A 12,959-nucleotide genomic window follows, 5' to 3' on the forward strand; every position below is an offset into this window, starting at 1 on the left:
AATTAATATAAGGCAAATATGTTAACATTCTCCAAAGGTATATAAAATAAAAGGTTAAAAATATAAAAAATTTTAAAACTGAGGATCAAAATCCTTGCTATAAACTGCATCTTGTAAAATATCCAAGACTGTATTCCACTGCTGATGGACGCTGTCAAGGTATGCACTTTTGTTGAGGGTCAGCCATTAGTAGGTATGCAGGAGTCAGGTATGTATGTCCTACATGTGAAGTTTACAATACTCATCTCCATGATTTGTTTGATATGAGGAATGCCAATCTTCAATGATGGGTCTGATATTCTGAAGCTTATCTAGGGGAGTTTCCTTCCACTTATTGTGCCAAATATAAAGAACATGTTGATTTATATAATATCAAAAGTCATTATGACAACTCTTCCCCTCAGAAATGGGTGAATGCAGCACAGCCATGGCTGCTTTAAATGCCCTTTCATTACCCATGGAAAAATGTTTCTGCCAAAGAATTAATCAAGTGCTAGATACAACTATTTTGATTTTTGATTTTCCATACCATATTTAATACTGATTTAACAGAGGAGTGAAAATTCAATTAAGAGACATTCAATCATTGTATGTCCTCCTGCTCTCTCCCAATGTATGATAAGCATATACAATGTGACCTTGCTATAACATGGTAGTTGGAAGCCACAGAACCCAACCGTGTTATAGACCAAACCGTGTTATAAGCAACCAGGCCAGTTAGCTGAAGAAAATGATGCATGTACCCAAAAAATATTGTGGGGGGGGGGGAAGGGGAGGTAATAAATGCAGGCAGTAAAATACGTGCTTCATTGGCAGTTACCATCTTAAATCGATGCATATTAAAGGGAAATACACCTGCGGTGAAAACAGAGAAGGTGTGTATAATATTTTACTTTATTTAGACAACCACGGATTGGTAAATATACACGTATACTGTTTATACATACATGTCTAATGTACAGCATGAATAGAGTATCAACACCATGTACTCTCCCGTGAATCTCATCACATACATTGAATCCATAATACAAGTAATTCCATCGAACATATGCACACAGAGAGATTTAAAATATTCAATAATTCTGTCACAAGTCATATAGGTCTGAATTCAGTGGAAAAACATAGCACAATCACGTAACGAATGATGAAGCATATTTACTTTTTAGTACATCCCAAGTTGGTAAACGTTAGTTTGTGTTTTAAGCTGCTGTTGGTAGTGTTCATAAGCATAAACTTTTTCCATGCTAAAAGGAAACTTTCACTGCACAGTATATGTGTTCCAGTCATGTTGAAAAATGGGAAAAAAATCCATCAGATTCCACTTCTTTTATTTAAGTTTGGTACTGACTTCCTTTGAAGAAAAGTTTTTTGTTTTTATTGAAGATTGTAGTCGGTTTTTTTTGATGAAGGGTGTATGCATTAATGAAGTCACTGCTAAAGGACAGCATTAGAAAACCAAACAGATAAAAGTTTCTTATTGTGGCAGCAACATCAAATAACTATTGCATGATTGAGACTGACTTTTTTTCCATTTGCTTGGTACGTTTTCATAACAATCGGTGCTTCAAAGGTAATGTTTTCGTTGAAATTTCAGCAAACTATCTGGGTACATTTTTAAAAAGGGAATTGGCCGTCGTTTGGTCAATTGTAGTTACTGTTCTTCCCTGCTTATTGAATAGATCAACAAGTAAGATTTTTTTTTTGTTGTTTATTTTAAATTTGTGGTAGCGGAGTGATGTTGCCTTCCATGCATGCATCAGAAATTTAACAATGGTTCAAAGGACAATAGAGATGCAGGTGTTCTGGTATGATGACCGGGATCACTACAGAAAATGTGAGTGTTCTGAAGGATTTAATTCTGAGTGAAAAGAAAAGGAACTTTACTTACCATCCAATTACAAATGTCAGTCTATGTAAATATATTAACTGCTAGTAAGTGGTCCAAAAAAACAGACAAAAGATAGATTACAAAATAATGCCTTGTCAGGTTAATCTCCGCTAACAGAAATGTCAACAACAACAACAAAAAACAGATATCTCACAACATGCAGTAATCATGCTGGATGTCAACATAAGTGGATAATGATATAACAATGCACTATTAAGATGGTCTGTCAATATGGACAAAGAATTTGTTTATGTAATAATAAATAAATTTCAGTGCATTTTATATCAAGTTGTGGCTTCCTTTCATTGAGCCTCTGAATTTCTCCATTCCAAACCAATGGTTGTATATACAAGTTTAAAAAGCCAACAATGTCGCCAATAGAAAAAAAAAATCACCAGATGGTATATTTTGCCGCCAATAAGGAAAAAAGTGGCAGTCTGCAGCATTGATGAAGCCCTATGTGATCCCAGAATACATTTTTTAATTGTTTGTTTTTCATACTTTTAAGAAGAAAAAACTGTTTTTTCATGTACCAGAAAAATACATAAAAAATTTCAGGAGCCATGCCTCAATAGTCTTGCATTACTGATGCACAATCTCTTCACCAAAACAATAATAAACTTTTGACAATTTTATTCGTACTTATAAGAAAGTATTTTTTTTATATACGAGAAAAATTCATGAATATAAATTTCTGGGAGCCACACGATGACCGTGTTATATCCGAATTTGTGTTATAACGGCGTGTGCTATAGCGGGGTCACACTGTATATAGTATTTACAAAGGCTTTCAGTTGTTTGATTGGTACTGTTAATTGCTTAAGCACATTTTCAATATTCCATGTACATGTAATAAGAGTGTCAGATCCAATGTTTGTTTTCTTGTTGTTGTGGGGCTTAGCACAATTTTTCAGCACAAGATAGGCGATACATGACGGCCAGTATAAATGGTGGAGGAAGAACCCAGGAAAACCCTGGCAAGAACCAACAACCCACGAAAAGCTACTGGCAAGCTTTCTCACATACCCACATTGGCCGAACCTGAGACTTGAACCCACGCAGACAGAGGTTAGATGGCAATCATCCGCATCAGTGATGTTTTCTGTAAAATTTGGTCAAATTCTGTTCAGTGGTTTTTAAGAAGCTATTGAGAGTTTGTTTCTAAATTTAGTGACACTGGCCACAAATAAATGCAGATCTGCATCATATGCAGAAACTTGAAAGAACCTATTCCAAGATGCTGTTTGTCAGATTGGGTCAAGCTCTGACCAAAAGTTTCTGAGAAGACTTTTAAAGGTTATTTTTCTATTTTTAGTAATGCTGATATTTATTGGTGAATCATTATTATTTTATTACCAAAGAAAAATCCAAAGTACTCTATGCCAGGAATGTTCTGTCAAATTTGGTCTTGTTCTGGTGAGCAGTTTTCGAGAGAATTCTGTATATACTATTTTTTAATTGTCAGTAATGGTGGTCACATTTGTCAGCTATTTGGCATCATTTGTACAAAACAGAAAGCCCTCTGCAAGGATGCATTTGTAAAACTTGGTAAAATTTTGTTCAGCAGTTTTTGAGAAGTAGTCCCATTTTAGCAGCAGTGGCCATATTTGATGGCATATTGGAATCGTTTAAATAAATTGAAGACAGCATCATGCCAGAATGAATTATGTTATATTCGAACAATTCTGATGAGCAGCTTTTTTCAAGGAAGCTTTATAACAGTTTTCTATTTTTAATAATAGTAGCCATATTAGATCATGGATTTGCATCCAAATAACATTCTAAGAATCCTTGAAGATAGATTGCTCTCTGTAAAATCGTATGCAAAATGGTCAACCAGTTTTTGAAAAGAAAATGAAAATAATAGTGAATCAATAAAACACCATATCATAAACTCGTATTATCAGGTGAGCTAACAATTAAGTACTCACAGCATTTTGCACTGGATTTCCAATTTGCGGGGGACTCGAATCTTCTTCTTTCCTAAAGGAGTCTACCATATTTTTCTTTATGGTCGGTGTCTGATAGCTCCAGATATCCATCTCAAATAATGTCTCTTTGAATTTCGTAAATCCTAGATCAACCTCTAATGTTACAAGACCTTTGAGAACAAGCTTGAGAGGTATAAGCTCCAAGTCCATCTTCAAGCTGAAAAAAAAGCAGTCCGATGTAGGCATCACATTACAAACTTGACATACATCTGCCTAACAGCCAAATGCAGAGTAGTTAGTCAAGAAATCTGTGTCGGTAGTATGCTTTCAGTGGAAAGTTCTTATCCAATCATGTTGATTGTGTAATTTATGAAAACATATGGGTTTCTGTATTTCTTTACCTTCATCCATATTTGAGGGCACACCAGCATCATTTATTCCAAACTCAAAGGCCTATGTCAGGGTGCTTTCTGTGAAAGTTGATCAAATTCTGAAAAGTGGATTTTATCAATAGATGCTATGTTTCATGGAAGAACGGTCTTTCTTTATGAGGTCTATCAAGCTTGGGAACAGAGTTGAAAGGTCAAATTTGGTGAATTACTGCTGACCTAGTTTTGTGAAAGCTTTACTAATTTTCACAAAACTGGCAACGTTTGATGATGAATTGGCATCATTTGTATAAATCTTATGGCCCTTAATGCCAGAATTTCAATCAGATCTGGTTGAAGTCAATCAAACTGTTTTTGATAATTGGCGATTAAAACATTTTCCTATTTTTAGTAATTGTATTGGTATTTGAGAGCAAACTGGTATAATTTTAACACTTTTGGTCAAATCTCATCAAATTCTGTTAAGCAACTGTTTTAACAGAAAAAGTAGTTCTAACATTTTGTACATTTAGTAATGGAAGCCATGTTGAATAGTAGATTGGAATCATTTGTAAAAAACTGAAAGTCCTTTAAGCCATAATGCATTCTATAAAATTTGATCAAATTTTGTTGCGCAGTTGTTGTAAAGTTAAATTTCTTCATTATCTTTTGTAAAGGCATATTTTACTGTTTGTTGAAACAAATCTGAAAGTAGCAACTACTGACAGATGCATGAAGAATGAAGGATGATACACACAGGGCCATACCATAAATCTGACTTAATGGCCATGACAGCAAAATATTCCTTTTAAAATACTGTGAAAAATAAGTATTGTGGTCCCTTATAATAAAGCACTTAATCATTTTTGTCTTTGATACAGCACTAGCTACTGTCATGGTTCCTATTTTGATTGGATGAAGTCCGTGTAATGTATCCAGTATATGGTAGTTTGGACTGGTTTTGTATTTTACAGAATAGCAATATAAGTAGTAACTGGAATCAAGTGCCCAGTCAAATTAAACAGCATGGTAGCCATTTCAATCTGATCCAATGGTAGAATTCAAACCAGTTCCTTTTAAGTCACCACATCATCACATTAACCAATGAGCCAGTGGCTCCTGCTTCCACTTGACATTTCTTGCAAAATAATATATTGGGCCTATTCCACATTCCCGAAACAGGGTCAGTATAAGGCGATCTGTCCAATGAAACTACCCCCATTCCAAACCACATCACAATGAGAGACAACTATATTGCTATTATGTACAACAGTTACAGAATGGGTCAGTTCTTTTTCTCAGTAGTTGCTGAAAGAGTTATGACAGAATCATGCTGTAAATTATGCAAAATGTTGCAATGAAAATGTCAAAATATTCTTAAGCTTGGAAATTTAATTCATTACATGAAAGATTTTTGTCTGTAATTAAAAAAAAAAGTTCTGTAAATACACAGAATAAAATATTTTCTTCATAAATTATTTGTTAATAATAATAATAATAATAATGACATTTTTTTAAAAAGGGTAACACAATTAGCTAATAACTAATCTACCTTGAGGCCCTCATACAAAAGAATTTATTTATTTTAGCTGCACCTCTGAGGCCACTGGATATATTGGGTTTGGAAGAAGGAAACAGAGTAGGCATTTCTAATCTCAACTGGAATACTATTCCAGAGCAAAGTTCCAGAGTATTGGAATTTTTTTTGAAATAATTAATAAGTGGCTAAAGAAATTACTTGACATCAAACGGGAACTTTGTGAACACAATTTCTGCTAAAGTTGGAAATCTAAGGTCCATAATATATCCCTCCAATCGCAATTTTCCGTAAAGCAGGAAACCGATTCCCAGCTCTCCCCACACAGTTAGGCCTCCATATGGGATGACTGTTGCCTCCAGCTTGAATTCCAGAATCTTTGCAGCAACACCAAATTCCATTCCATAGTAACCACCAGCCCCAAATCCTGATGTAAAAATGTTGTAACAGTGATAAATACAACTGAAACATACATGTAAATTTCACTAAATTGTCTAATTTACAAAACACTGTAAATACTGACTTTGCCCTAAGTTTTCATATGCCATTACTTTTTTTCCTCTAAACAAATTTTAAAATTAAGTTTTCAGTCAGTTGTGGCCACCAATATTATCTTTGACCCTGATTTTTGGACACACTAAATTAGATTGGTGACAGGTTTTTCTTTTGAAAAAAAACTCCAGAATGGTTATTTAATTTGACACAGCACCCAGTATTTAAAAACTGAAAATAACAAAATATGCTTCCATTTAAAAACCGAAAACAGTCCCTGTTTTCAATCAGTTTAAAATTAATACCATGTGGAAAAATACCTAGAAATGAAGATTTCTTCAGTGTTAAATTATTGATAGGCATGAAAAAACTGAGATTCATATAGACTGTGATAAGAAGTTCTATTCTGAAACTGCTTCCCCAGAGAAATGCACAACATTCCCTACAAAGAACACATAAACTGATTAAACAGGTATACATTAAATGTTTATATTAATACCATTTGAATACATTTGTGAAATTTTTTTACGTTTATCAAATAAATAACATGTTGCAACTTATTAAGATGGTTGGTTCCTCATTAAGCCACATTGCTGATGCCCTATCTTAAGTGTAAAATGCCTTTTAAAATAGAATGCACTTGCCCATTTATCTAACATATAATGTGAATAATTCAAAAGAAATGATTGTTTAGCAGATTATGAAATCTGCGTACCTTTAATTTTTACCATTACAACTAGTGCTACTGCCATTACTACTGTATTTGATATTCATGTGAGAGAGAGCATTTCTAACTACAATGCTTAAACACAATATTCAGCCTGCTGTATTAACATGATATTCAGCCTGCTGCGTTAACAAGGTATTGAGCATGCTGCGTTAATGTGACATTCAGCCTGCTGCATTAACATTATATTCAGCCTGCTGTATTAACATGATATTCAGCCTGTTGTATTAACATGATATTCAGCCTGCTGCGTTAACAAGGTATTGAGCATGCTGCATTAATGTGACATTCAGCCTGCTGCATTAACATTATATTCAGCCTGCTGTATTAACATGATATTCAGCCTGCTGTATTAACATGATATTCAGCCTGCTGCATTAACAAGGTATTCAGCCTGTTGCATTTAGAGTATTCAGCCTGCTGCATTAACAAGGTATTCTGCCTGCTGCATTAACATGATCTTCAGCCTGCTGCATTAACATGATATTCGGCCTGCTGCATTAACATGGTATTCAGTCTGCTGCATTAACATAATATTCAGCCTGCTGCATTAACATGATATTCAGCCTGCTGCATTTATATGGTATTCAGCCTGCTGCATTAACATGATATTCAGCCTGCTGCATACAAAACAACTCTTTGGCCTGACAGTGTGAAGATTTGAACTGTACAAATGTCACATGGCTATACAATGTACTGTATATACTCACTTATAAGTCCAATCAAACTACAAACAACAAAGATCCTGAACTGCCATAGCATAATGTACCTGCAGATCATGGTCTGTGCTGTTTGTTTTACTGATTACTCCTAACAAACTGCACAGACCCAGATAAGCTGTTGCATTATGTGATGGCAGATCTGGGTCTGTGCAATTTGCAGTTGGACACGACTTATAAGCAAGTATTTATGTTAATGCTTGGACCTCAGTTTCATAACATGCCCCTTTATAATTTGGTCCATTACAGTTCAAGCACTGAGTGGCTATTTGTTTCATCTGTATCAAAATGGTTGAGTGCATCACTATGAACCATACATGGAGACTATAACTGGAAATGTAAATAAAGGAATAAATGTTTCTCTGATGTCTTGACATGAAGGCTTCAGTAGTCTTTGAGATTATCTGTTCAATATACTGATCAAGCTGAATCAGTTTATTCTTAAACAAAGTGTGATGATTCTGAATCACAGTACTGACAATGTAAACTTTACTGATGATGACAAACTGTTTTTTAAATATAGGTAATTCCATGTCCATTGCCAACTGGCTGACTCAAGAAGAAAAATAGTGGTTGATCTTGCCCTAAGTACCAAATCCTGTCAAAGTTTTCAGACAATTTTGCTGGATTTATTTGCTTCATTGTTAAGTTCATGGACAAGAAAAGGACAATTATGACTTGGTGTCTGTAAAATAGGGTAAAAATGGTATTTCAACCACTTGTAAAAACAAAGTATTTTCTTTGAATTGTGAATCGCTCTTGAGTGTTAATCTACATTCAAACCTGTCTTAAAGGTCATCTTTGTCAGGTACTTGTCATACTTCAATAGCCACAATCCTTTACATTCTTACATCAAAATACTCAAGTAAAAAGCATCCATTAAGCAGTTACCTGTCTCAATCAATAGGCAGTTTATTCATTTCCCAGCTGGTTATTTATAAAGAGTTCAACAGCACAACAAGTTACCTGTAGCAAATAATGTATATATGTATATACAACCCCACCCCCATGAACTGAATGTGAATCATGGCACACGCGATAACGATCTAAACACCAGTAATAATTTGCAAACATAACTATTTTAAGGTCTGGAAAAGATGGAGCATAAAATTACAGCAATTGTTTATGTACTATAAAGTCTGGGCACCAATTACACTTTGCAGTTGTTAAGGGACTATTATTATGAATGATTGGATGGAAATGTGATCACTTAATATAATTTGTTTGAAAAATGAATAACTATATATAATTTTCGTGTTTTGTTATCATTTCTACCTATTTCAGTGTGTATAATTTCCTTGGTCTATGACAAGCATTTGGCATTAGCATGTTGTTGTACCCATATTAACAGTAACTCCTCCCAAGTTTACTATTGACACCTTACGCGTTATTACATTAAAATTGTCAAAAGTCACCAGTAATAATGGTTTCTGTCTTCAAAATTGAAATATCTAACTCGTTAAAATGTGGTACGATTATTACAACAATGAAAATAGTGTTTGGTTCATCACTTGCATTAGTGACCTTGTTTATATCATGGCATCACCACATGTGCAATGAAAACTCTTTGTTTCAAATCATAGGTACCATTGCATTTTATTCCAACTTCTTGTAAGGCACCACACCAACCCTTCCGACTTTATTCTGAAAAACTATAAGATTATGCAGAATGTTTCGAGTTCACAAAAACCATATTGTTTTAGGGCACTGTGATATTGAAGATGGTGATTTTGGGACATGTGATGTTGTAGTATTCACAAGATTTATTTTGCTACCTGTAGGTTAGGACAAATAAGGTCAAATGAAATTTGCTTTCTGGGTAAACAAAGTCTGGTGCTACAGTCTAAAGATCATGTCATATCAGGGATTGACTGTAGATAGATCACACGATACTTTAAATGAAAAGCCAATCATCTGTGATTTTCATGGTTCATCTGCCTCAACATTAAGGCATTCTGAAGAGAAAGTTCTAAATGCTCCCAAACAAAGTCTCAGTTCCATGGCTATGGTATACCACACACCATCAAATCATGATACAAACTTGGGCCAAGTTTCATTAAATATTACAAGGCTACTATAAGTCCAAGAACTACATTTTCCTGGCTGATATCTTGAGATACGGGCCTGGCCATTGTACACCACTCCCTCGATAACTTGCGCCCTGATAACTCATGAACCCGCTTATAATGCGGGGTCAGGCGTGGCTCCCATTTTTTAAACCAGAAACTACCCCAAAAATTGATCCCTATTTGTTGAACTTGAAGAAAATTGCGATAAAAACTGGTAACAAAAACTTTGATGTATTGCTTGTTTTATCATCGAAAATGGTAGATAGGACCTGAAAATTTTAATCAACACTTTGAAATATCAAATTTAATAATAGGTTATATAATATTTTACATTTTCTTTCCAAATGACATTCCTAGTACACCGCAATTAACAATATGTAAGGAAATTTTGATCAATGAAAATGTCATGCCGAGTGCAGGCAGTTCTTTAATAAATAAATAAAAGTTAAATAATTTGTGTTCTAGTTCTATCTTTTAGTTCCTTTTAAGTGTAATCATCATAAAGGCCAAACAAAAAGCTATTAATTGGAAGACAGACAGATGAACAGATCAATAATACCAGAATATAATCTGCCAGATGCAAGACTGGCATTTAAATACTCACCAAATGTCATTGGAACAAGTCCACCCAAGAGGAAGAATTTACTGTAGGAAAATAGTTCAATCTCAGTCCTAGGATAGTCAAAACGTCCTTTCAATGTCAGATCAAATGACTTGAATAGATCTTCAGGATTAGAGTTGAACAGTTTCTCAATGAACTCTGAATACTGTAAATTAGAAAATATAAAATCAAAAGAAAGCGGCAAGTACATTTTGATACATTAATGCAGACCTAAAATATGAACTAGCAAGATGGTATGCCACAATATCCAACTTTTAAACTCTCTGGCACAACCATTTTTATAAAAACATAACTTCCTCAAAATCTTTGGGAAAAAAGAGATACCTTTTTTTTGTCAGTACAATCCATGTCCATCCTGTGTAAAAACAGTAAACAGTCATGATTTTCCATTTAATGCTCAGTGACAATTCAATGAAGCTTTAACTATCGACCTGGCTCTTATGACTAAAAATATGACATTATTACAACTTCCATCACCTTCAAACTCTTACTGAACTACCAAGACCAACAAATGATGCACCTAAAAGCTAACGCAGTCCACCAAATGGTGATAATTAAGAGTTAGTCAAGGCTAAATCATAAGTGAATGAATGTGGCTTCTAAATGAATTCTGATTTTGTTCGCAAATTTATTGTAAAGACAAAACCTTAGTGTATTTTAATGTCCCACCATGTCATTTGCTGGAGTAAACAGTGTTACCCTTTACTGTCTGTCCCACTTTGCTTATGGTCTTTATTCAGGACATGCATTGTGGCAGGTCATTTGTGTTCCATGAGTAAATTTTAAGTTTACTCTGTCTGACTGGTGATGATATATAAAATGTTAAGTTTACTGTGTGTGTGTTTGTGACTGATGATGATTTATAAAATATTATGTTTACTCAGTGTGTGTGTGTGTGTGTGTGACTGGTGATGATATATAAAATTTTAAATTTACTCTGTTATGTGTGTGTGACTGGTGATGATGTATAAAATGTTAAGTTTACTCAGTGTGTGTGTGTGTGTTTGTGTGTGACTGGTGATGATATATAAAATGTTAAGCTTAATTTGTATGTGTGTGTGACTGCTAATGATATATCAAATGCTAAATTTACTCTGTGTGTGTGTTTGTGTGTGTGACTAGTAAAGATATATAAAATGTTTAAGTGTACTCTGTGTGTGTGTGTGTGTGTTTGTAACTGGTGATGATATATAAATGTTAAGTTTACTATGTGTATATGTGTCTGTCTGTGTGTGTGTTTGTGACTGGCAATGATATAAAAATGTTTGTGACTGGTGATGATATATAAAGTGTTAAGTTTACTCTGTGTGTATGTGTCTGTCTGTGTGTGTGTTTGTGACTGGTGATGATATATAAATGTTAAGTTTACTCTGTGTGAATGGTGATGATATATAAATGTTAAGTTTATCATGTGTGCATGTCTGTAACTGGTGATGACATAAAATGTTAAGTGTACACACTGTGTGTGTGTGTGTGTGACTAGTGATGATATATAAAATGTTTAAGTTCACTCTGTGTGTGTGTAAATGTTTGTGTGAGGGCTGATGAGATATAAAATGTTAAGTTTACTCTGTGTGTGTGCATTTGTGTGACTGGTGATGATATATAAAACCTTATGTTTACTCTGTGTGTGTGTGTCTGTGTGTGACTGATGATATATAAAATGTTAAGTTTACTCTGTGTGTGTGTATCTGTGTGTGTGTGTGTAACTGGTGATGATATATAAAATATTAAGTTTACTCTGTGTGTGTATGTATTTGTGTGTGTGTGACTGATGATATATAAAATGTTAAGTTTCCTCTGTGTGTGTGTGTGTTTGTGTGACTGGCAATGATATATAAAATGTTAAGTTTATTCTGTGTGTGTGTGTCTGTGTGTGACTGATGATATAGAAAATGTTAAGTTTACTCCGTGTGTGTGTGACTGATGATGATATATAAAATATTAAGCTTACTCTGTGTGTGTGTGTGTGTATGTGTGTGAGTGGTGATGATATATAAATGTTAAGTTTACTCTGTGTCTGTGTGTGACTGGTGATGATATATAAAATGTAAAGTTTACTCTGTGTATGTGTCTTTAAGGCAAGGTGCTTTTGGTCATTTAAAAAGAAAGGATTTAGGTTTTCCTATTTTGAGTATTTGTGGCCATAATTTATAATAGATTGGCTTTAGTTGTGTCAAGTTCCAACCCCTTCATGCCAGAATGCTCTCTGCCAATTTTAGTGCGAAAATGCTCTCTACCAACTTTTGGTTAATGTGGCCCATTGTATTTTGAAAAAAAAAAGCAATTCTTGCCAGATGGATGATGGTAATTGAGCCACATATACAATTATGTTTACTTGGCCATTTTTTTGGTCCAGTGAGCTAAAAACATACATGTTCAGCCCAATCTAAAATGACCATTCAGGCGACTAATCCTAACAAATCATTTTTAAAAGCAGGTGATCTCTGGATACAGGAAAATATTTCTTGGCTTTTTGATATAAGGAACCTTGAAACTAGTTGTTATAAACAGGTGGTCTTTTAATGTAGGTCATTGTTATAGCACATTTTACTGTACTTGTAGGAATGTGAAGCATGTAGAAGATACCTTCAATAAGGACACCT

The 12,959-nt window shown here is 34.3% G+C and overlaps 1 protein-coding gene across 1 annotated transcript in view; it reads right to left on the reverse strand.

Annotated features, from left to right (window-relative positions):
- Positions 1 to 12,959, reverse strand: part of LOC149782244 (uncharacterized) — a 577,549-nt gene that overhangs the window by 204,740 nt on the left and 359,850 nt on the right. Inside the window, exons 132-134 of the mRNA XM_089935097.1 lie at positions 10,336 to 10,498; positions 5,926 to 6,151; positions 3,820 to 4,036 (exon numbers count right to left, since the gene is read on the reverse strand). Coding sequence (XP_089791223.1) covers positions 3,820 to 4,036; positions 5,926 to 6,151; positions 10,336 to 10,498 — 606 coding nt within the window. The remainder of the gene's footprint in view (positions 1 to 3,819; positions 4,037 to 5,925; positions 6,152 to 10,335; positions 10,499 to 12,959) is intronic.

This window comes from Sinohyriopsis cumingii, chromosome 15 (genome assembly GCF_028554795.1).
Source record: "Sinohyriopsis cumingii isolate HCF-2022 chromosome 15, ASM2855479v2, whole genome shotgun sequence".
In the NCBI taxonomy this organism is placed as follows: Eukaryota; Metazoa; Mollusca; class Bivalvia; order Unionida; family Unionidae; genus Sinohyriopsis; species Sinohyriopsis cumingii.